This window comes from Brachyistius frenatus, unplaced genomic scaffold (assembly GCF_029030835.1).
Source record: "Brachyistius frenatus isolate BFR_SWC_R1_liver_20210118 unplaced genomic scaffold, ASM2903083v1 Contig_13, whole genome shotgun sequence".
NCBI lineage: Eukaryota > Metazoa > Chordata > Actinopteri > Embiotocidae > Brachyistius > Brachyistius frenatus.
This window is the reverse complement of record NW_027210612.1, coordinates 5,925,001-5,949,981: the sequence shown is the minus strand read 5'-3', so window position 1 is coordinate 5,949,981 and position 24,981 is coordinate 5,925,001. Positions and strand designations below refer to the sequence as shown.

The following is a 24,981-nucleotide window of genomic DNA, read 5'->3' as shown; positions in this document are numbered from 1 at the left end:
GTTCCTGAAACATGATTTGTTTTTACAGAAGCAGTGTTTTGAAGATGGACATCAGTACTTAATGATGGATGCTCTGAGGCATATGTCATTACATTTATTTGACTTGTATCACTGCTAATGTGCTCCAATAGGAAATTTGAACTTGTCCTCTTTGCATGTTTGCTTTGATATCTTTCTCTTTATATTTCTGAGTCAAAGAATATATTCTTTGAGCAGGTTGCATTGCTCACCTTCTAGTAACAGCTGCTCTCAATGTGTAACTCAAAATCCATCTTAAAACCTAAATACCTTTGTGCGATTTGAATAGTTTTGTATAGCCAATGTAATACCCACAAACAGAGTGCTGTCTCCCCTCCGTGGACGTCAGTGTAGTAACACTTTGCTGATGTCGTCTTAGGACAGCTTTGTGACACTGAAGCGGTGACAGACTCATCATACAGTTTTTGTTTGTAATATTGCATCAGAATTGGTTTCATTTGAGGGTTGAAGGGTTTTCAGCTCCCAGTGAAATCACTGCTGTCAAACTGTCATGAGACTCGTTTTGTTATTCACTGTCAGAGCGTCAGTTTCGCCTTCTCTCTGCTGAGTCTGTCAAAAAGGAGTCACCAGTATCAAAACTCAAATCGGAACCTCATCACACTCACACTGTTTGACAGGTGTACTGATGTAAGCAGCAAAACAAGATGACATTTAAGTTAATAATGTATTGTGATTCTGTAGAAAATCTGTTTGCATGTGGATTTTATTATAACAACAGTAACACTGTGTTAGTTTCTCACCTTATTCATCCCTATTATTTTACTTTAAGGTTATTAAAATATTCACCTTTCTCATTGACTGACAGAATCATCTTGTTCTTGTTCTAACTCTTCATTAAATCTGTATGATGATCACAGTGAGAGATATTGAACAAGATTTTGATGCACAGCATGCTCATCCTCAAAACAAGCAACTATATAAAGTAGGAGCAGCCAGAACTCCTTGTTCCTTATCATAGACTCTGGTGGTCTTTGTAATTTCACTGGAGAAATAGACTATTTTTCTAATAAGACATTTTTTCACATTTGTCTGTTTTGATGATAGTGGTTGGCAGCCCAGTCTCACACCTGACTGCATGATTTTCATACTAATCAAACCTCTCATTGGCTCTCATAGCATTCTCTCCATGGAGGCATCAGCATTGGAAATGTTTTAACAGTTCTTTAATAAGATAAGAGAAACTTTATTGATCCCAGTGCCACAGCAGCAAGATAGATATATATATATACAGATATGGAAGAATAGGATGGGTGGGTGGACGGACGGACGGATGGACGGACGGACGGATGAATCATCAGTGTTCAAATATAGCCTAACACAAGTGACAACAATATTTGAAAAAGTAATAATAATCAACACAAAATTGCACTTTGTCAAGCATTTTGTGTCTTCTGATAAAAGTTTTAGCAGCTACAGTACATACAGTTATTGCACTTGCAGTAAAACTAATAACTTAAAACTAAATGTCCTATAATGCAAGAAAAAAAACATAAAACATTATACATGTTTTTCCGTGTATGTATAGCATATATGTGTATAAATATGTATGTATATGCATATATATTTAGGCCTATATATAAAGAGAAGGAACAATACAGGGCAAATAAAATCAATCATTGTGTTTTTTTTGCCTTTAACTGTATGTTTTCTTGGTTGTCGGAGTGAGCTGGGCTGCCATCTAGTGGCAGCTTCATATACTGCATCATTTTTGCCATCTCTGGCTTTTCTAACTCCTTTTCTACCTTGCCTCTTACCACCCACCTCCTCACAGCCTAACTACCTGTTGTGACATCAAAACTACAACTTTACGTTTGAAAAATAATTCGTGCTGGTCAGGACTCGTAGACCCTTGTCTGTTTATTCTTTGTAATATGACACATTGATTGGGGCTGGGCCTGTTCCAGCTTTTATAACCAAACAAGCCCTGCCCTTCAGGTCCCAAACCAGGTTGACGGCTGCGTTGCATTCTCGGGTGGGGCTGAAGCTTTTATCTGGTATCCGCACGTCACCCTACTGTCACTCTCTCTGCGCTAAGACGCACAAGACACCAACTCGCACCAACTCACACCGCCGGACGGACAACAACTCTCTGCCCGCTGCTTGTCCTTCTCTCTGCCCCGCTGTACACACTCTGATCATCGGTCATGTTCCGCTGCGGGATCGCCTACCCTCGGTGCAAATGGATCGTGCCCCTGCTGCTGCTCTTCGCCATTATTTTCGACATTATCGCCATCGCCGCCACGTCGGGATGGGTCGAGGACAAGGACGCCAAGTCCGACTACGCCAGCATGTGGGACCATTGCCGGGGCAGGAATGACAACTGGGAGTGCAAATCGCTCATGGAAAACTGTAAGTTTCACCTGACGACACACAGTAAACATCATAGGTTAGGTTGTTCCAAAAATAACAACACCAAGGTGAATGGCGGTGTTTAATAACATGAGCTGATCCGGTGTCTGTGGTGCAAAAATTCAACATTCACATACTGTAACTTGAGACTGTCGACCTGTGATAACCAAAAAGTCTAGTCTGAGGGGGAGGAGGGAGGCCTACGGCACTCCCAGTCAGTCAGGCGGAATGAACTTTAGTCTCCACTTTTGTTTTCATTGTCCACAGCCCGCGCAGATGGAGCAGAAAGGGGGCAGGCTTCGTGCAGGTGGTGTTAAAGAAGCCCCGACAGCCTCCTCTCCCTGTTAACTTTAAATACTCCCTGCTAGGAGGAATATTTATCCTCAAGTTTGTTTGTAAAGGCCGAGAGCATGTTTACAGAGACCCACAATATCAGTGGTTCCAACAAGGCGAAAACTAATAAATGAAAACTAATGAAAAATGGAAAGAAGCCAATTCCAAACCGAGAATACTTGATATGATCCACTGAGCAGTGAGTAAAAGTGAAAGACGGGAAAGAAAGTAAAGATCGAAGATTGACACCTGTCTGTACCTTCAAATTATATAATCTCAGCCTTTATTTAAGTTCTTAAAGAACTAAAGGAACTGTGTTTAATAATGAGCCGATTTGTTTTCTTGTTGTCACTTTTTATTGTATTAATCTTTTTATTTATAGGTTGATTTCTTAGTAATTCTTCAGTTCTTAGCCCTGTTTCTTTCTTTCTATCTATCTATCTATCTATCTATCTATCTATCTATCTATCTATCTATCTATCTATCTATCTATCTATCTATCTATCTATCTAAAGACAATTCACAGCGTTGTTATTTTAATAATGTCGTAATTTGAAAATACTTTGTTGCTATAGATTCACTTCAAAACTTTAAAAGTCTCCTTGTAGATATTTAAATGATCTGTAACCTTCTGCTGCCAGTAAATGTTCTTTTTTTTAATTCTGATTTGAATATAAATAGTGATTAAATATGAGCTGCAGGCCAGTGTCATACCACACTGATTCAAATACATGCTGGATAAAATCTCCTGGAGCAGACATTTGAAGAATCGCTCCAGTCATATATCCATCCCCGCCGCTCTGTTTGTGGATTTTCAGGCTCCTCCAAAAACTACTGATGCATTACGCTGCTAACACCGGTGCTGCACATTTACAGCACTGCTTTTATTACAACAACCACTTCTATCACTGCCAACAGATGAAATATCTGAGCTTTGTGGGTTTCTTGTAAGGGAGTCAGCGGAGCAACAGAGCTCAAAAGTGGCTTCAAACTTTAAGAAAAACTCATTCCTGTCCAGCTGCTCTCACAGTGTGGTATGTTTGACTCGATGTGCCGCTGGCAAGCGTTGACAAAAACGGAACACCTTGGGCACATTTTACATCGTTTTTGACCTACCTTCCTAAAAAGCAAATGAGAAGCAGGTTTGAACAGTTATGTATTTCTAGACAAACTGTTTATGAGCTTTTCCTCACATAACTCACAGGAAGTGTGTTTAACAATAGCTGTGAGCAGAGCAGAGCAGACGTCACTTCGCTCTCTCTCTCCTACTCAGGTTGGATTTTGTTATCTCACACCCTCAGTCACCAACAAAGACAACATTGTTGCTCTTATGCAACTCTATGGGAGGCGCCTCACTCAGCTAAAGGCATGCAGGTCCATGTTGGGATCTGCAAAAAGTATTATTAGTTATCAATACTTTCACTTGTTGTGGGCTCACTATAGCTGAAAGCATGTTGCCCATCTCTGCACAAAACGCACTTTTATCACCGTTACATATTTCTGGTTTATAGTGTCGAGTCTTTGATTAGACTCATTATTCCTGACAGAAAGTGCTTCAAGGTTTGTGTTAATGACTTCAAGGAACTTTGCAATGTTTTATGTTTTCACGACACCTGAAAACGAATCTCGAATACCAACCTCAAGAAAATCCGTTTTTTTTTTTTAGTTCCAGTCCTTTTCCCGTCAAGATTTTCTATCATCGTCTATCGTTTTATATCATGAATGTTATTTTTGGGCTGTGAAACAAAGCATTTGAAGAAATCAATTTCTAATAAACTGTGATTGGCTTTTTTTTTTTTTTTTTTTACTATAGTTTTGAATTTACATGAACTTATTATTTAAGTCAAGTCAGTTTTATTTATATAGCACATTTCAATACAACAAAAGTTGATCAAATTGCTGCACAACCTCAAACAGAGATAAAACAAATCTGAAAATCTGAAAGACTTCAAACTTTTAAGTCATCAAAGATAAATAAAATAAATTCAAACAATATTAAGCCAAAACAAACACACGGGGACATATACGAGCAGTAAGTTAGTTAAATGAGAAAATAATTGTCTGTTAGGATGAAAATAATCGTTAGCTGCAGCCCTGGCTTCGATTTCGATTGGCTCTTTCACAGCAGCAGCAGAGAGTCCTATCACAAACAATTATTGGTGAGAACTAATTATTGATTTAACACTCGTGTTTTTATTTAGTTCTAATAAATGTGACTGTCAATAAGTCAGCATCATAGACCCGCTATGAGGGCTGATAATACAAGTTGCTGTTAACAGTATTTTGCAGACATTTCCTGTCCTCATTTGAAGTTTTAGACCAAGTAGATTTGTTTTTCGGTTGAACTGCTCTCTGCTGCTGTTTTGTCCAGTGCTGCTTTACTCTCAGCAGGACTGAGGTAGTAAAACAAAAGACAAACACAGCTTCCAGAAGACTTCTGGCTGGATGCACGGTACATTTCTGCCCTGCAGTTCCTCCGCAGCACAGATGGTGTGTGTGTGTGTGTGTGTGTGTGTGTGTGTGTGGAAGATGTTTGTGACTTGGAAAAGGACCAAACGGCGTGTTTCAGCCGCTCCCATGTGTTGACGGGAAGACTGTATTCCCTCAAACTGCAGCCTTCCTGTGACCAACAGGAACAGACATGTTTTCGTGTTCATGAGATGACGATATTCTGAAACAATGAAATTTATGAAGCCCTCTAATCTTTTGGAGTATGTTAGTTCAGTTAAGGCAATCTTATAAATGGAAAGAGATTTAATTTTCCTTTATTGGATTAGCAAAAAAAAAAAAAAACAGAAAGAAATTCCAGTCTGTGTAATTTATTCATAATCAGCTTTCAGATAGTCTTCTGAAAATGTACCATATCAACATTTCAATATAAAACTACTGGGACTGTAACCACCCATCATTCTCTTTATCTGTTAATCTGCTAGTTGATTTCTCAATTGGTTGTCACAAAAATGCTCAGTGTAATTTCCCAGAGCTCAAAGTGGCGTCTTCAGATTTCTTCAGATTCCATATTTTGTCCAACCATCATTCTTTAATCCCAAAATATTCATGTTACTGTCAATCTATTGAAATGTGACTTGAAACAATTGATCGAGTATGAAAGTAGTTGTGAGATAATTTGCTGTCCATTAATTTATCAAGTAACTGTTACTCTGCGCTCTGGATTTTATCCATGCTGCCCTCTTAATATCATCACTCACTCACTGAGCTAAAACTTTAATAAAAGATTAAAAATGTTTCACTTGAAAACTTCCCGTATGAAATAAAGCTGTGTTCACTGTGTTTTCGAGCACTACAGTTGCTGGTTGGGCAGGTGTCGCATTAAAATTCTTTCCAGGGAAAGTGCAGGGTGTCGAGTTGATCTCTGCTGCGTGCTTGAAAGCCCTCTTCCAAAAGGTTTGATGAATATTATCCTTGACTGTAAGACCAGATCTGAAGGTTTAGAAACGTCTCCCTGGTTTTTCAGGGCCGAGGCTGTGGGAGAGTCAGCGTGAGTTTATATTTGTCGAGTTCCTTGGGAGCCTTTTAGTAAATCTGCAGATAAAAACAGATTCCTGGATGTGTGTGGTAATAATGAACAGATGTGGAACAGCTGGATGGCATGAAGTCAGAGTGATCGGCAGTTCCAGTGGTCACATCTTAATGTGCGTTAGATACCGAACCCTTCCAGGCTAAAAACTGAAGCAAGCACTCAAAATGAAACGATGCTAAGGTGAAGCACACTTTTAACACAAATGGAACACACTCCAGAGCCTGAGAGCGAACAGTTAGTAGGAAATAGCAATATTTGAGCAAAATGTAAGAAGAACTTTTAAGAAATTAAATATAAATGGAGATTGTGGAATTAATTCCTTTCTTTGTTTTGCACATTAATATGCACATTTTAATGTGAAAAATGACCCAGAGGTCATCAGCAAAGTGTAAATATAAGTGTGTAGAAGGCATTCAAACACTGTAATTGCATTACAAATCACTTCTGCATAGTTTTTAGGATACTGAATTTCTACTGGATCTTTAGCAATTTAAAATTCACCACAGTGAAGATGATGAAATATCACTGTATCATCTTCAGTGTTCTTATATGATTATTATGTGCAGCAAGCTGATTTCTTCCATTATATGAATGTTTTTAACAGGTGTGTACCAATCATTTATCTGCTCTGTTGCCGGACTAATGCCCTATTTTTTTTTGTTGTATATGTGATCATCTAATTCTTCATACATAGAATTAAGAGAAACAATGATACCATGACGATGTGCGGGTGGTTTATTCCCTGCATCTTTGTTGTTAGTAATACAAAAAAGTCTTGAAACAGCAACACTTCTTGAATGTGTTGCCTTTTGTTTCACTAGTTTGAATTTTCAGAGATTTGCTTCTTGACCTCTGGATAAAATTCTCTGTCCTACAGAAATACTTTGAAAGTGCACTAATAATAAGTGTATTGTGTTGAAGATCAGTCGGAATTCGTTCAGACTGACAGGAGCCCTGCGTTGAGTAAAGAGGAACTGTGTGTGTTGATGAGCTTGAAAATAAGTCAGCATTATTATCATCATGAGATAAGATTGAACCAGTCAAATTAGTCTGATGTGTATGTGATGAAAGAAATGCATCTGGGAGGTAGGTTGGGCATTGCCTAAACACACACAGGTGTGAATAATTTAGGTTGTGGACTGATCCGGTATCAGCCAATTGGGTGTGACTGTTGAAACTCCACACAGAGCGCTTGGCTGTAGTTTTGAGATATAGATTAATGTGAGGATTACCTGCGTTAGTCTTTGTGTGAAATTCAACCTTCAGGCTTAACATACGATCATATCTACTCTTAACATGATGGCCCACTAGCAGATGGAGACATTCAATACAATGTTGTTGTTGTTTTTTTTTTTAATGTACATATTTACTGAGCAACATAGGAAAATCTGAGCATTTTATCTGTCAAGCATTTTATACACTTTCCATCATAAAAATTGAAAACTGGGGAAGTGCGTCACGCGTGTTACATGACTGTATTTCTGCTCCATGTTCCCTATAATTATAGAGGCCATGTCTGCAGAGTGGCAGAGAAGTGAAAAGTTTTTAAAGGTGTGGTGGGTGTGAAACAAGTCAACTGTTTCTCACCCTGTCTCTTGATGTCAGTTTGAACCTCATCATTGTAAATTGTTCTGCCATGAGTTCATGTTGTGACTCGTAACTGGTGAGAAAGCGTCAACAATGACTAAAGACCATGTAGACATTAAATGACAAACGACTCCTTTATTTCCAGCAACTAAGCTATGAAGAACTCCATAACTAAATTCACCTAAAAACGACATACTGGTCAGCAAAAATCAATTATTTGCGGACAAATGTTATAGATTAGTCATTTGTAAAATATTATATAAGCAGTTTCTGCTTTAATTTATGTGCTTCTCCACAAGGGGGCTGGTTTGGGAAAGAAAAACACAACTGCATTAATAAAGCACGGATCCTAAAATTATCTTTAGTACCCTTTATAAATACCTGATGTGGTCTATGATATCACATGGTATTTAAATCTTTACCACAAAGACAACTGATGTATTGTCAGATGGTTATTTCCTGTGTCCTTTTAGGATGTTATATTCTATAAATACAAATATCATCCAAAGACAAAATTGGCTTGAGTACATTTTTCTTAAAACCCACTCGGGTTGATCCATCTGTAGCCTGGCAGGTGAAACGCAGAGCAAAGAAAAGTCTCCACAGCAGTCAGTTCACTGCAGCACTTTCTGCTGCTCATTACTTTGAGGATGTGGTAATAACTGTAGGTGACTCGGATGAGTTTGTCGCCAGTTTTTTCAGACTTTTGCCAAAAAACAAACCTGAAATTAAAAAACTGAGGAAACATTTTGAAAAATTGGGAGGTTGTGTTCCCCCATCGTAGGAGTTCTGCACTTTTTTTCTGCAGTTCAAAGTTTATCAAAGTCGTTTCCCTGTAGTGTATGACATCTGTATTGTTTCAGGACATACATGACGTAACATTAATTTTAAGATTGACCACTTAGTTTTGTAGAGTTTATCCACTGGCCTTGAAAAGCTCACAAAGACCCAAAGGTCATCACGAGATAAATGAAATTCCTATTTCAAAGTTATGACTTCTCATGTTTCCATTTCTGTTTGTGTGCATTACACTAATTTATTTGTTTCTGTTGGACTCCAGCTTGGGCCCAGGCAGTGGCTGCTCTAATGATCATCGGCCTCCTCATCCTTATCGTCGCCTTCATCGTCTCCATTTTGGCTATGTGTACTGTCAACATCGGTCTGATGATCTTCACAGGTGGACTGTTGATCCTCGTCGGTAAGTACACACACACACACACACACACACACACACACACACACACACACACACACACACACACACACACACACACACACACACACACACACACACACACATACACAAGTAGGCACAGAGACACCCAGTTTCCATGAGTATGAATACTAACACATGTCAATTATTTAGAAATGTTTAAAGCAGAGACAGGAGAACATGGCAGCTGTCAATAAAACAAACAAATAAATCAGTTTCTGCTTTTGAGAAGAATAAAGCAGACTAGGTGCCTATGTTAGAAAATGTAAGTAGCTCTTACTACTACAATAAGAGCAACACTCAGCAATAAATAAAATGACGTAAAACTGATGACGAACACGCCTCTGCTCTTACAGTGCATAATGTTCCCAAACCTGCTTCCTCCAAACCTCCCAGATATCAGTACCATAAGTTTACATCAGTCTGAAACTATCATGCCCTTAATCTTTTGATTTAATACAACTACACCGAGTGTAATTTTGTGTCATGCCTTATCTGAAAAAAAAGTACTGATACAGCTGACAAATTACGACTTTAAAGCTTACTAACACCTCACCGATGAATTAGGCTTTGTTGTTCTGGGAATGTGTGAGGAGGGGTGTCTACAGACTGAGAGGGAATGAGACATTAGGGTCAGGCAGAGAGACGAAGGTCTGTATAAGGGTACATAGTGAAAGTAGATGCTAAAAAAAAAATTCTAGTTTCGGCATCCTTTTGAAAAAAAAGGGTGAAGACGATGAGCTGTTTGACGTTAAATAGGAGTACCAGGACAGAAAGGGAGTGGGGAAAGTAGAGCTGAATGTGTTCTTCTCTGATTTAACATCTCTGTGGGAACTGGTGGTTTAGTCTGTTACAGACTGACTCACCCCATGGCGAGTCAGAGAACATGGGACAGAGCCAGACACTTGAAATATGCCGGAAGGAGTTTCACTTCATTTGAGCTTGCTTCACACTATTTCTGAAAAGGTGTTGCTAATGACTCGTGTATCAGTCAGTCTTGGAAAAAATTCAAAGATGAGAAAAAAATGTATAGATTATAAGTAAACTTATTTCTTTTTTTGATCTCTGAAAATTCGTAGGTATATTCACAGTTTCCTTCTCAGCCCCTTAACATCATTTCCCCCTGTTTTAATTCAATACGAGCATTGTGTCCAGACTATAATCACTGTGAAGAAAACTGAAGCTTTGAGTAATATTCTGGCAGAGCCTGATTAGTGCGTCACTGCTGTTTGCCACAAATCCTTCAAACTTCTGGTGTCAAAACCAAACCATAATATTTTCGGGGATGGATACCTCTCTTGGGCATCTTGATAAGTCTGTACAATGTGCTTTTCATACCATACGGATATGAACTAAAGCGATGGTAGCCTCTAGGGCAGGAAAAAGCACTCCGTCATCTCAACCATGTGTTATGTATTGGAAAGCAGGGAGCAGTAATGTGAAGTATTCACAGCAAAATGGTTACAAAACAAAGTCAATATGATCCTGTTACTCAGTTTATAAAGCAAAATTCACAAATTATCGGCGTGTTTCTGACACTGAAACCTGCCCTTGTAATTGACGTGAGAGTTTGTGTTGAGCTGAAGTGAAAAGATCCAGTTATTCACTGCCTGCCCTGCTTTTTCTTAAGAGCAGAAAGAAACAGGATAATTAACAGGAAAGTGCACCAAGGAGCAAACTGGAGTTACACCTCTGACTTTGACAGACAGCCATCAGTGCCAGAACTGATGGCTCACCTCTTTCTCACAGATGTTGATATGTTGATGTAACTCTGACACACTCTTGTGAAGGTATTTTCCACACCCTGCTGTTAGTGTCAGTGCAGTTTGTTCTCCCAACTGGCTTCATGACTGACTCAGTAATGTCGTCGTTCAGTTTCTTTGTTTCTCTTGTGGTTTTTGAAACTTTGTTTGTCAATCTTAGAGTTGAGTCTTTTTTGTTGTTAGTGGGTTTAAACTTTAACTTTAACTGGTTTTTGAGAATATTGTTCCTTCTCTTGCTGCAGCTCAGTTTGCATTGATACGTTATCTGACCAATCTGACATACAATTTAGAGTTGGTCTCTTGTTCTGTCGTAACAGAAGGTTCAATACATCAAATTTGATCTTCTTTTAACCAAATTATAAAATTAGAGTCAGAAATAAATTATTAGATATATTGATAGGTTATTATGATCACATTGTATACCTCACCATATCATTTAATGCATTAAACATCAAGACATTTAGCAGTTGTTAGCATATAGCATCACATATGTATTTATTTGAATAAATAAACAACAACATTCAAAAACCTTCTGTTTTTCAATGTTCAATAATAAGTAGAAGGAGAAGTTTTCATTTTCTTGTTGTTGTAACTTTGAGTTCCCTGGAAAACTGGTTTCTTAATCAGACTGACTGTGAGGAATACATTTCTTCATGAACATGAGACTTTTCTGCCAAAGTGAGAAAGGTTTTGGTGATTTCCTGAGAGATTTCCTATCTGTGCTGCTCTTCTCTCTGGTTTGGAGAAGGTGATATTAGGTTATTTTGAACACCAATGACAGTTTAGGATTATTCAAACAAGTTCTGACGACAGTTATGAGGTTGTTTAATCGGTATACGTCTCAATGGCACTGTCAAACTATTCAAACCTGTGCACCAAACCATTATCGTCTGTCCCTCTCTGTAGTGATTCTCCAGATCATCGCTCTGATCATCTACCCCGTCAAATTCAACGAGCTCATCTTCGAGGGCGAGTATTCCTACACCTGGGCCTATGGGTTCGGTTGGGGCGCCACCATCCTCAGCTTGGGCTGCGCCATCCTCTTCTGCTGCCTGCCACAGTATGAGGACGAGCTGAACGATAATGCAAAGATCAAATACATCTACTCCTCCTCCTAAAGACAAAACCTGCACACCCACCCGATTGCAGCCATTTCCTCTTTTCACTCTGGGCTGGGTCTGTGCTGGCCATTGAAAATTTTTACACTGTACCATTTCACCAAAGATCAGCAACGGAAAGCCTCTCCTCCACCATTGAAGGATGAAGTTAAAAGAAAGAAGTGATTCTTACAGGAAGTGGATTGTGATTGGATGTGGCATCTGCTTTAATGTACAGACCTCTATTTTAGATCAGTCAGCATCTTCAAAAAATGTTTTTTACCATGGTGTTTTTTCACATGAAACATATTCCTCAATGTATCTGTACTTTTTAACTGTAATTCTCAATGCAAGATCACCCAAGTGCACTTAACTTAAAGAAGGTAACTAATCGTAAAGCTTAGCTTTTACCTGATTCATGTCAGAGCTCCTAAAATCTAAGTAGATGAGCTATCCAGACTCAAATTTTTGCAGAGGATGCAAAATAAATCATCACCATCAGCTGGTTTTGTCCTGTGTGTTATAATTTTTTTCTCTGTTCTTTAAGGAGTGTCTTTTTATTCTGTACTTTTGCTGTGCATAAGGTAAGATGGAAGCAAAGGCCTGGACTCAGAAACTGAATGTAATCAGTATAGAAACCGTATAGAAATGTAGTTTACATACGTTTTTCTTTTCTGCTGTCTGGCTTTGTATTCTTATTTACTTATAACCAAAGGGGGTTTTCACTGTGGGAGTTTGTTGTGCTGTCTTTGGATGTGTCGTGGACATTATTAATAACATATTTCAGGAGTAGGCGAGCGGTGTTGACATGATATGATAATGATGAAGAAGAGGTGCTTGAATTCTGACTTGGTCGCAACTGTTGCTTTTCTGTCACTGAACAGGAAGTAAAGTAGAGGAATTTACATTGAGCCTGGTAATTAATCTAAAAACACAGTCTTAGTCAGAAATCATCTTGAGGGCTGAATTTCTTCCATTTCTTAAATAAAAAGATGTTTTGGGATTTATTTTAGAGCTTGTAGAGAAATATTGCAAAAAATTTTAAATGATCCAAATTCATGTGAGCTGCCTTGTTTAATAATGATGTCATAATTTGGGTTTAAAGGGAACAAACAGAAATTTGGAAGCTCAATGTGTTTTCCACAACTCGTTGCCCCAGAGTACGTACATTTAGAGTGAATTCAGAGAGAGATAAATTTTTCACCCGAGTTAACAAATTTCTTTCATTCACAGACAGATGGCCAAACATTGTATTTTCCAGTTCTGATAAAGCCACTTTGGTGAACCATTCCCTGGTTTGATGAGACACTGAGACTAAGGTGTACGACTCTCTGATTTACTGTGTGTAAAACTTGTGCCTTAGCTTCTTCAGTGTTGTGTTGTTGAATGTTCTCTCCAATTGGTCAGTCTGGATTTACTGACTCACACTGTCCAACCAAGTTATTTTATTTAATTAAATGAAAGAAATGATTTATAACTGCGGGATGAGAACAAAGGTGTGATAATGCATCATGGATCAGTGGCCAAATCCACAACTTTTAACATCTAACCTGGAGTCCTTCAGGTTGATTATGTAACAAATTTCTGCCTAAATAACTGCTGTAAATTTATTTCATCTGGTGGAAGTTTTAATTGGTGATCAGGACGGATTCAGGCCACTGAGGAAGCTGCATGTCTCGAGGAGATGTTAAAACATGCTTTTACTTATATGGGCATGAATCTACATTCATAACACCATCAGCTTTTAAAAACACGATTCGTTACTGTATGGATGAATACTGTACTATAGGGAATGTCTCATTGGAAATCTCCCAGCTTTTTCTGTTCTGCTGTAGTTTGAATTATCTTTGGTAGTCTGTGTATTTTTATGCAATAAAGACTTCCTTTTTTTGAAGCGGTTATATTTTCTGACTATTTTTTACAATGCACCCATTGTGTTTTTGTTTGAGAGGAACACAAGCTGGAGAAAGTGGAAACTGTCATTTTCATTACTTGTGTGCATATAGTGCTATACAGTTTTCCAAATGTTTCATAAAACTTCACATTGCTCCAAGTTTGTCCTAACAAAATGGCGGAAAACTTAAAAATAAACACACAAACACCTGTAATTTACTTTAATATTGTATGTGAATCAAATCTATATGAAACTTTGAATTGTTGATTGCAATGCTATTGAGGTGAAACATTAACTTCCATTGTGATCCGCCTGCAAATAATGTTCCTGTCTCAGGGATTGCCACCAAACACGCACACACATGCAGGCACGTAGAGGAACATTTGATAAATGACACAGAAGTCCACAGATGTGAGTCATAAATTAAGATAAGCACACACCCAGAGAGTCCCACCCTTGGACAGGCCTAAGTAAGAATTACTGTAGCTCAGCATGTCCTGACAGCTCTCGCTTTTCTGTGGAAGGGGTGGGGAGAGAAATTAGTGTGCAGAAGACACAAGGGCGTGTGCTTGTGCGGGGGGAATCAGTTCACTTGTCATATGTCTTTTTTTCCAGCCAGCTTTCACAAATCAGCTATTTTTTATGTATTTAAATAAAACGACTTGGTCTTGTTTCAACACATTTGATTTTTTGTCATGAATGGAGTCAGCAAGAGTCAGAAAACCAGACGGGCCAGTTGAAGATTCAGGGAGTCAGTAACAACACTGAAGAAGAAAAGGCACACGTAAGTCAGATAATTATACACCTTGGTGTCTCATCAAACCGACAAATGGGAGGGGTGTGTGACATGAGGGTGAGACATATGGAGGAGGGGGGGGGGGGGGACGGACGGTAAGGGAAAATAAATGAGATACTGAAAGAGAAAATAAAACGCAGTTCAATAGTAGAGAAGTCTTTTCCTTCATGCCAAATCCACTGTCATTTTCCCCCACTGCATGTACATGTTTTTGGTTAGCCTCACATTAAATCACAGGGCAGGAGACCACTGCTTCATTATAAGGACTGTCGTGTTCATGTGGCACCTCATTACAATATTTCTCTTCTTGAGACTTAGTGAGCAACAAGAAACAAAACCTGCGACACCTTTTAAACACAGGTCACGGATAATACTCAAACATGGGTATTTATAGTGTAGTTCACCACTCCGTAAGTTAACAATATGAAAGTGTTATTGTGCATGTATCAAATAGCAAAACAGAAAAAAACGTGAACTGTAAAAACATAGTGATTTACAGTCAGTATTAGGGCTGCATCATATGTTTATGTTCGTTTTCAATTAATCTACAGTGCTGTTTGCCCCGGTTCATTTTCGGCCTGTGAATTAAATGTTATGCATTTCTCCCTGGTTGTTAATCTGAATTGTCATAACAAGTGACTAACAGATAACCTGTTAACTGACTTGGTTTGAATTGACAAAAGAAGAGTTGAATGCTGGTCAGATAATCCAAGTCATTGTTTTGAAAGAGGTTTTAGAGGCAGTGGACAAACAACTACAAGTATGACTTTTGGGTCATTTTTTTTGGCCGCCACGCCATGGGCACACCGATTGACGAAAACAAATTCTTTTGATAACTTTTAATTCCAAACATGTTCAGAGTCGGTTCGACAAAATCTGTAGGAGTTCGTTAAAGAACAACATGTGTGAATCACCAAAAATGGCGACTAAATTAAAAATGGCGGACTTCCTGTTGCGTTGACGTAATGGTGCATCGGAACTTTTTTGTACATCTCGGTGTGATCCACATGTCCACCAAATTTCGTGCCTGTAGATAAAGGTAGTCGCCGGGGCATCTGTTTAGGGGGCGCTCGCGACTCCACTAAAATATGAAATTTTTTGGTGGGAGAGATGCGTGTACCAACTTTCATGAGTTTTTGAATATGATAAAGCCTAAAAAAAAAAATGCTGTTGTTTACAGAGAATAATAATAACGCGGAATAATAATTCCTTGAAGAACAACAGGGCTTTCACACCATCGGTGCTCGGGCCCTAATAAACAGTCACTGCATGTTGCTGGCAGGTAATACTGAAATAAGTGTCTCCTCCACAAAGTCTCAACATGGCAGGAAAACCTTGTGAAGAGGTGATACCTGAGCTGACAGCATTGGCAGCGGTGAGTGTTTGTAGCAGATATACAGCCATAGACTTTATATGAAAGGTTACAGTAGAGTTAGCTGGCAAACAAATTAGCAAAAGAGCACTGACAGCTTAAATATCCCGCCTCACTGCAATGGGTGTGTTGAATATATTGCTTGCATGGTGAGAAGTGTGTGTTCTGACAGTCGCTGCTACCTTTGCCAGAACATTAACGCCACCTGCCTGACATTGTGTAGCTGTGACCTGTGGAGACATTAACTCCACAAGACCTCTGAAGGTGTCCTAAGGTGTCAGGCACCAAGATGTTAGCAGCAGACACTTTAAGTCCGGTAGGCTGTGAGGTAAGACCTCTGATCAGACTTATTATTTCAGCACATCCCACAGATGCTCCATCAGATTGAGTTTGGTTGACCAAATCAACATCTTGAACTCTTTGCCACTGCCATCAGGGGATACATTTATCATGAAGGGGTGTACCTAGTCTTCAACAACGTTCAAGTTTAGGTGGTTTGTGACAAAACTTCCACATGAATGCCAGGACCCAGAACATTTCCCAGAGCATTGTTCTGCATCCACCGGCTCGCCTTCTTCCCACAGTGCATCATGCTGCTGTCCCTTCTCCAGGTAAACTACACACACATGTACACACACACGGACACACACACACACACACACACACACACACACACACACACACACACACACACACACACACACACACACAAGTATTCAGATCTTTTACTTAAGCAAAAGTAGGAATAGATGAAACTGTACAAGTAAAGCATTAAAATTTTACTTAAGTAAAAGTACAAGTATCTTTTCTCATTCCTCTATAAAAAGCAATACCTCATGATTTATTTGTTGATTATGTGTTTCATTTTTTTAAGTACAATATTTCCCTTTGCATTGTAAAGGAGTCAATGCAGAAAGTAACATAATGGAAATACTCTCGTGAAACATAAATACGTCAGTAAGTGCAGTACCTGATTAAATGGACCACATGTCTGTCCACCACAGGTGATAATCACCACTTTATGAGATCACTGTTTGCTTATTAAATGTGTTTCTACATGAGTGCCACTAGAGGTCAGGCTTGGTCAGTACATTAGCTCCTTCGGCTCTTTATTCTTCCACTTGCTCAACCCACGTTGTTCTCTCTGCTCAGGTCAGCTTGGACTTTCACAGGTGTCTCTCCAGTCATGGCCTAAATCCGGCAAGGTATGACAATTAAACAGGGGGACATTAATGTCAGCCTTCGTACCCCTCCACAAAGCTTTGTGTCAAGTGATTTTCAGAGGGGGTTGGTTTCAGTCCGCCTCCGAGGTGCTTTCCACTGAGACAGAAGAGCCAGAAGAACATTGAGATGTTCCTCTTCACAGTTCTCCCCAGGGTTCTCCCCGCTGTCCTGCCACCTCATACCGGGACTGGGCACCGAGGCTTTTGGGGCTCAGATGGAACGACCGGGGTTCAGAAGTCACTGTGAGGGACTCGCCACACTGTCAGAACACAAGAGATGCATGACTGGAGGACACATATAGGCCTATAGATTAATGTAAATAGCCAGCATGTGTGTGATTTACATAAACCCTAAATGTCAGTTGTATTTTGCCTTTTTAAACAGACAAAGAAGCTTCATTATGCTGATATATGCCATCATAAGATACTGTTTAGGGAGACTCCAGTCACTTGTGAAAAGCTTTGACATATTTCTGGTTATTTTTTATTTGATCTTACAAAGTAAAGAGAGAGGAACAGAAAAGACTGTGTGAGGAAAGAAGAAGACGTGTGACAACGATCTCATGTTGGATTCAAACGCAGGTACATAAGTGCCATTTACTCAGTAACAAGGCCATTGCAGCTCTTTAATTAAGCCCATATGCAGTGTGTGCTGTACAAAGAAGTGCAGTAGCATTACTGCCAGCCATGAACACAAGTTGACGTCATTTTAAACAATGTGAAGGTTATTATCAGTCAAAGTCTGACTTTTGCATATTATTAAACATTGTTTTAGCAGTCGCTGCTTTCTTTAGTTGGGAATGAGTCAAGTTAAATGACATCAACAAAACTCCCTAAGATGAAATGTTTTATTAGCAGACAAGGCAGACAATGCATATTTGATTTGATTTGACTATTATGTGTACGTTTTTTAAATTGAGGACCAGGTCAACAGAATCACAATTAGACACAGCATAAACAAAAGTCATCACCACCTTCTTATGATGGACATGCATTTGGTTAAGTTTTAAAAAGCTGTTAAAAATGGCTTGACGATACAAAACTGTCAAAGTGGAAGAAGCACTGTGCTTTCCAGACGGCAGCAGTGGAATAAGTATTCAAAAGTAGCAATACCACGCAATATACTATGTTACCAGTAAAAGTATCTGCAGTATGTACTTAAATAACAACCTAATGCCCCCTGTGAGTGTCCTTCCAATATTTATTTTATGAATGCATTATTATTATCATCGCCGTTGTATTTTGTGTAAGCAGCATTTTACTGTGGCAGTTAATTTGAACTGTTTTAACTTCTTTTCTTTTTTTTTTTACAATGCATGACATTTTATAAGAATATTAAATGTTTTCTGTGTGAGATCTTAATTTTTAAACTAGATATAGCTGATATAAATGTCGTGGAACAAAGAGTACAATATTTTACTATAAACCGTAGTGGAGTTGGAGTATGAAGCGGTCTGAAATGGAAAGTAAAATACAAGCACCTCAGATTTGCACATCAGAGTGGTAATTGAGTACATTAATTGTACTTAGTTACAGTCCACCACTGCAAAATTATATTTAGAAAATAAACAAGTAATGTAACTAATTAACTGGTCATACTCGCTTGTCAGAGAGGGTTTTAATATGTGAACGCAAAAGAAAATTGTATTTTTAAATTTAACAAAAAAGTTTGCAAGACGGTAAGTATTACCCTTACATCTTTTCACCTTTCAAAACTGACTTAAATTTAAAGGGAAATTCATGCAGCCTAAACAGCAGTGCCACTGTTGTTTCTAGTGTGCACCTCCACACTCAGAAACAATCCAGATGTTAATGTTTTGTTGAACTCTTCATGTCTGACCACATAATTGTGCAATGATCACAGAAACTATTTGAACAGCGAGGAATTTAGAGGATTGCTCACACTGAACCACCTGGTGATTTGGAACAGCGGAGTGGGCCATTTGTCTCTTCTGGGGTTTTCCATTTGCTGCTTTACTTTCCTTCCTTCTACAGCCAGCTAGTATTGATAATTTCAGCCTGTGAGTCAGCCAACATGTGACCCACAAAGGAACCTTTAAAATAGGCCCAATCAGCATTATTTATAATAAACATATCAGCAACCAAACAGTTTAAGCATGGTTCGATGTTTTTTTTAAGTGTTCATGACTGTAACAAATTATTCTAAGGCCTTTTGTATTCAGTAAAGGTGACTTTGTACTTGTTTATTTTGACATACAGTATGTGCTAAAAGTCGGCTCCGGGCCCCGGGCAGGGAACTTTAAAAGGTAAGGCTGATTCAGTGAGCTTATTCCCCATGAATACGTGGAGTCAGGTGATTATTAGAGTTTCTGTTCCCTGCATGAGTAGGTAGGAAATTGTACTGTGGTTTCCAGTGTTTGGGCAGCACAACACAGAAGTAGGGAGTCTTTCTAAAGGGTGGAGAAAAGAAAATAGGAAGCAAGTGTTGAATCAGCACAGGATAACATCAGGTAGATAAGACAAAATGTTCAGAATGTTCTATCATCTGCTAGACTATTGTTTGTGTTGAACACTGAAAAGATATCTTATTATCTGTTAGTGAGTTTAATTTTTTTTTTAATTGTGAATTAACAATTTAACTCAGTCATCGTGCAAATATACTCAATGATTTTAGGTTCTCAGACTGAAAAATTAGCTGCTTTTCTCCATTTTATATTGTAATTTGTACACTTTTTTTTGGTTTAAGACTGTTCACCTTATCTCAGACACTGGGAACTTTAACTTGAGCACTTTTTATTTCTTTACAGCTTGGTGAAGAAAAAAACTAAAAAACAACAGATTAATCAATTCTGAAATAATTATTTAATATTCTCTTGGACACCTATAGTAACTACATTTTAAAGTACGTCTCTATGGAAACAAGAACCTGTATGTTTATTGGCACAATGTTTCTATCACACAAAAGCAATTAGTATTTGTCCATTCATGCCATCTGAATGCCTCACGCCTCTCTGTCTCATCTGTCAGGCTTCCACATGCAACAACAGCGAGTCTGATGTGACTGCTGGAAACAAAAGCACGGAGCTGCGACTGCTTTTCTTTTGTAGCTTCTATGTTGGTAGACTACAGTAAAACAGTTGACATGCTTTGCCACACACTGGTAATGCAACTTGTTAACCACCAAAACCCATGAGAGCACAAATGTACCCCTGATTTGACAAATGCAGCATTTCTACTTTGATAGACACCGACAGGCTGGATATCAGGAGATGGGTGCTGCACATTTTTCTTTGTATGTGCAAGGAAAGATGGTCTGTTGATGGTTTAGTATATGTGGTCATACATGAGGCAGAATTTAACCAAAAGTTACTGAATTCTATGTGCACAGTTATGTTTAAGAACATTTGTACTTGCTTTAAGAACATATAGGTTAAATTTTTACCTAAAGACAACTTCTTTTTTGTTTTGTGATCTGAGACTGTAATGTCCATTGTTTTATTATTATTTTTTTTTAAATCGCCTTACTGTACTTTCTATTAAAAAAAATCTCCAAGTTTGATGGCTATTAAAAGCTTCTTTTTTTTTTAGTTTTTAGGAAGGGATTTCAGGCATATTATATTTTGTAGAGCTTGTTACAGGAGGCACAGTTCTGTGTTTGTAATGTAATGGGTAAGAAGTCATGTTCCTGTCTGACAAATGTTTCACCAATGCAGCTTTATTTTTTGTTGTTTTATAAGTGTGTGGGCTAAACACTTCAATATGCATGACAAAATAAATAACATAAAAAAACACTGCACTTTAATGTGCATAAAACATTTAATAATTTCTGAATTTGATAACAAGTGAAAACCAGAAAGAGGGGGAGAAGCTGATGCAGCAGAGAGCTCATTCTTCATAAGTTTCCTTGCACAAGGCATCAAATCCCTCAGAGCTCCAGAAATTTGTTTTTTTCAACATAATTTCCTTACAGTCAAAGCACTACCACATTATCATTGCAAGTCATAAAATACACAAATAAATCCATACATGCAGCCAGCTAGTCAAATACTTCTCATCAGGAGATGAGTTTTTTCTTTCGCTTTCCTGACTCATTTTGGTGGGGCTGGTCTGGCTGCAGGTTAATGATTTATTTCTAAGGCTGTCTCATGAAATAGAGTATGGCGCGACCTGTCCCTCGGTGACGCTCTTTTGTGCTCAGTAGGTGGGATATGCGTTTCAGTATCGAGTCAGACAGATAGCGCCCCCCCCTGGCGGCGGCTAGCTGTAACTACCCAGGTTGTGACAGAATAAGGAAAATGGGTGGACGGAAAGTCCCCGTGTGGAAATCCCCTTGACTTTTTTTTCCTTTTTTTTTTTTTTTAAAACAAACTATCGTTAGCGTACGTGTGTAGTCTCTTGAAGGGCTTCGCAAGCTGCGAAGGGCTCCAAAATAGATCTGATACTGAGGGAAAGAGAAGGTTGAATGGCGCCGAGGACCGCTGCGGTGAGGCTGAGTGAAGTGGCTGAGAGAGGACTAGCCTGAGCATCCGGGAGGCTTTGTTATTATCCCGACATATTACACAGGTAAGACACCAGTCCTCCCTCATTGTGCCTCCCCATGTGGACAGCGTTTCTCGCCCGGAGTGGGGCTGAGACTTGGTTGGCCACATCACGTTTGGGCCTTGAGTAACGTATTTGGTCGTGTTTCTGGGGACATGGAGGAAGCTCGAAGCCTGCTCACGACAGTGGCTTTGACAGCCATTGTTTACAAAGACGTCACCCTCGAGCGGATAACGGGGCATTTAAACGGCCAAATGTATCGTCGGCGCCGCCACACTGTGGTAACACCCGCGCGGTGAGACGCGATTGAACGCTACATTGTTTCAAAGGTAGTTGTCATTGGAATTACGTAAGCCTTTAACGTCAGCAAAGTCTGCTGTTATTGTGTTTTTGTGTAGCCCAGCCATCCTTAAACCGCAGCGTCCACCTCTGCGCCGCTGTCTGCCGGCCCAAAGTCTGCCCGCTGTGACAACACGCCACACCACACCACACCACACCACACCACACCACACCACACCAGACCAGCCATCCGCGTCAACATGCCCACCGACATCCAGGTGTCTGTTGTCTACTAGTTCCCCCTCATGTGACTGACTAGCCCTTTAGCATGGCCCAGTCTGCTGTTGCACCTGCTGCTGTTTGGCTAGTAAAGGCACAAGGGGGCCACTTTAAACTCGGCGTTCAGGTGTTGGTGAACTTAAAACAGCGTCTGGCAGCTTGGAAACGCTTCATACGAGGATGTAGCTGGAAGTTTAAAAGTCAGAAAAAAAACGACAAAAAAAACAACTCCAGGCCTACTTGCTGACCATTACTTTTTACTTCCTGTGAACTGATAATGACGCTCCCTTCATTTTTAGGTGAAATACTTCTTTAAAACCAGCCACTCTACTTTTCTACAGCGCTGCTTCTGTCAGGTTGGGTATAAAGTGTCAAAACTGTCCAGGACGAATGTCATATTCTGACCTAAATCAGGAAACTAACTTTAAGTTGCATTGTTATGCAGCTGCTTGTGTTAAGATAACTTTAAGCAGTGATGTAAAGCTGTTTATCTCCCTCCTGAATTGAGAACAGTGTCAGTGTCTGAACTAAAAGCCTGATACAGCACATGAATTGATATTTTTCTAACTGTTCTAACTTAGGCTTCAATCAAAGTTTTGATGCAGGTCAACAGCTGTGGAGGTGTTGGCGATGGGAGGGTCACCTTGTGACCTTTCCAGCAAGACCGGGAACCCCTTTGGTGGCCTCCAGTTAATGTCTGGAAACCACCAGTTTATAGTTGGGAGGCTTTGAGCTCAGTGGGACACTGGGACCCCCTGTTGGAGGGGCAAATTCTCCAAACCCATGGCGACAAAAAGGAGAATTAAAAGAACAAACAAGGACACAAAGCGACCTTTGTGAACTTTATTCAATTTGTCCCTGCTGAATCTCCAGTGGAAAAGCACCACATGGCGTCCGCAGTGGAATGAGCCTGTGTGATGGGTAGTTTCCCGGACAAACTGTAAATTAAATTGTGTGTTGAGTCTCAATTAATAAGGAAGGGGAATCTCCGCTGAAAATTTCCCACCAGTCTGGTCTTTTCTACTGTACTCTGCTGTGAAATAATATACCCTCTCCTCCTCTCTCCATCCAGTTTCCACGTTGTTCGGTCATCGGCGGTTGGTGCCTCCTCCTCCTCCTTCTTTCCTCCTCGTTCCTCCTCCTCCCCTCCTCCCATCCACCCGGCCACCCGTCCGCCATGTCGCAGGGTCAGAACTTCCTCCCCAAGTTCCTGTTCGTCTCCAACCTGCTGAAGGCGGTGAAGATCCGTCAGAGAGTGCCCAACGACGTGGTGAAGCCTGCTGCCAGCGGCGGCCTCATGCACCACCTGCGGGGCATGCACCGCTACACGCTGGAGATGATCGCCATGAACCACTTCCCCCAGGCCTTCAGGGAGGTGGTGCAGGCCGCCATCCTGGACCGGGCCATGCAGGCCTCATTGGAGCAGGAGAAGAAGCTCAACTGGTGTCGGGAGTTGAAGAGGATGGTGCCTTTACGCACCAATGGTAAGAGAGATGATGCTGTTAGTGTCCTCACCGTGACGTTGGAGGACATTTTGTTTATGTTCTGCGATGTTTATCACAGGTTTAAAGCTGTGTGTTTCTGGGTCAGTATGAGTGAATGCTGTCGGAGCAGAAGGTAACGACGTGATCGATTTAACAGCTTGGTCACAGAGCTGACGTTAAACTTCGCGGCTCTCGGTGGGGAATGTGTTTTGCTTTTGTTTCATTTTCTATGAGGGGTATGTGTGTATTTATGAGTCAGGGCTTTTTGATATGTAAATTCTGAGATGTCATGACTCACAAACAGGGTTACTGTAAATGACAACAATGGAGCAACACGGGTTCCGCTTTCACGTAGACTCATTTAGCAGCCCCCTGGGTTTTACTATGCCGAGTGGGGAGTTGGGGCAGACAGCTCATTGCTAAGTCATGTTTTCTGTGACGTGGATGTTGTAACACGGGAACATCCCGGATTAGGCAAACATTCTCACACTGGCCTGATTACTTATCAACTCTGTACTGGGAAATTCTCCAGCGTCACACGCAGGACTGTTGCTTACTGTCGCTGATGTTTCAGACCTGATTATTTCCACCGTTTTTCATATACAACTTCAGGGGTATGTCCCCTTGGTTTCTGTGTAGGTATGGGTGTTTGTTAGGGGTGTGACTGTCAGAAGATCTGAAAGAAAAAGCACATGGTTTTTACCTTCAGTTCCCAACCTGCCTGACTGATGTCGGTTTGTGACTGCCAGAGGTGTTACAGCTCGGTGAGCCTTGCTGAACCAAATGTAATCACACCCAAGTCATTGTCTTAAGAGGCCTTTTATCTTCACTGATCTAACTTACATACATTTGGTGTTAATATCAGATCTATTTTAAGGCGAAGGGAAAAAAACAGTCTTTGAGGGGAATCATCATCTGTAGCGTTCACTACAGGAGGAGGAAGTGGAAATCAATCGACTATACAAGTTTGTCTTAAACATGTGAGTTTCCAGAGGAAATAGTTTCTTTCTTTCTCATATGAGAAAGTCTTTAATCGATCTTATCTCAAAATTCAGTCTCTGGATGGACGAGTAACTTGTTGGATGTTTTATATCTTGTCCCAACATTTGCATTTTGTAAATAGTGAAACTATTTGCGAGGATCAAATCTGATGTTAGAAATGACTGTACTGTAGTTACTGTAACTCTTGTCAGTACATGCTTCCTCTTTAGAAAGACCCCTGACTCCATGAC

General features: G+C 39.9%; 2 protein-coding genes across 3 annotated transcripts in view; both read left to right on the top strand.

Moving 5' to 3' along the window:
* Window positions 1-1,984: 1,984 nt before the first annotated feature.
* Window positions 1,985-12,423, top strand: perp (p53 apoptosis effector related to pmp22). The gene is made up of 3 exons (XM_069692977.1): window positions 1,985-2,388; window positions 8,910-9,047; window positions 11,732-12,423. Exons 1-3 carry the CDS (start codon window positions 2,184-2,186, stop codon window positions 11,941-11,943), a joined length of 555 nt encoding a protein of 184 aa, XP_069549078.1. The 5' UTR covers window positions 1,985-2,183; the 3' UTR covers window positions 11,944-12,423.
* Window positions 12,424-21,464: 9,041 nt separating this feature from the next.
* The window catches only part of tnfaip3 (tumor necrosis factor, alpha-induced protein 3), a 12,509-nt gene continuing 8,992 nt past the window's right edge, over window positions 21,465-24,981 (top strand). The window contains exons 1-2 of one of the 2 annotated variants that reach the window (XM_069692945.1): window positions 21,465-21,731; window positions 23,338-23,749. In XM_069692945.1, the coding sequence (XP_069549046.1) occupies window positions 23,443-23,749 (307 nt within the window). In that variant the 5' untranslated portion in view covers window positions 21,465-21,731; window positions 23,338-23,442. Of the gene's footprint in view, window positions 21,732-22,234; window positions 22,265-23,337; window positions 23,750-24,981 lie in introns of those variants that run through there. The other variant, XM_069692944.1, reaches the window with a different exon arrangement.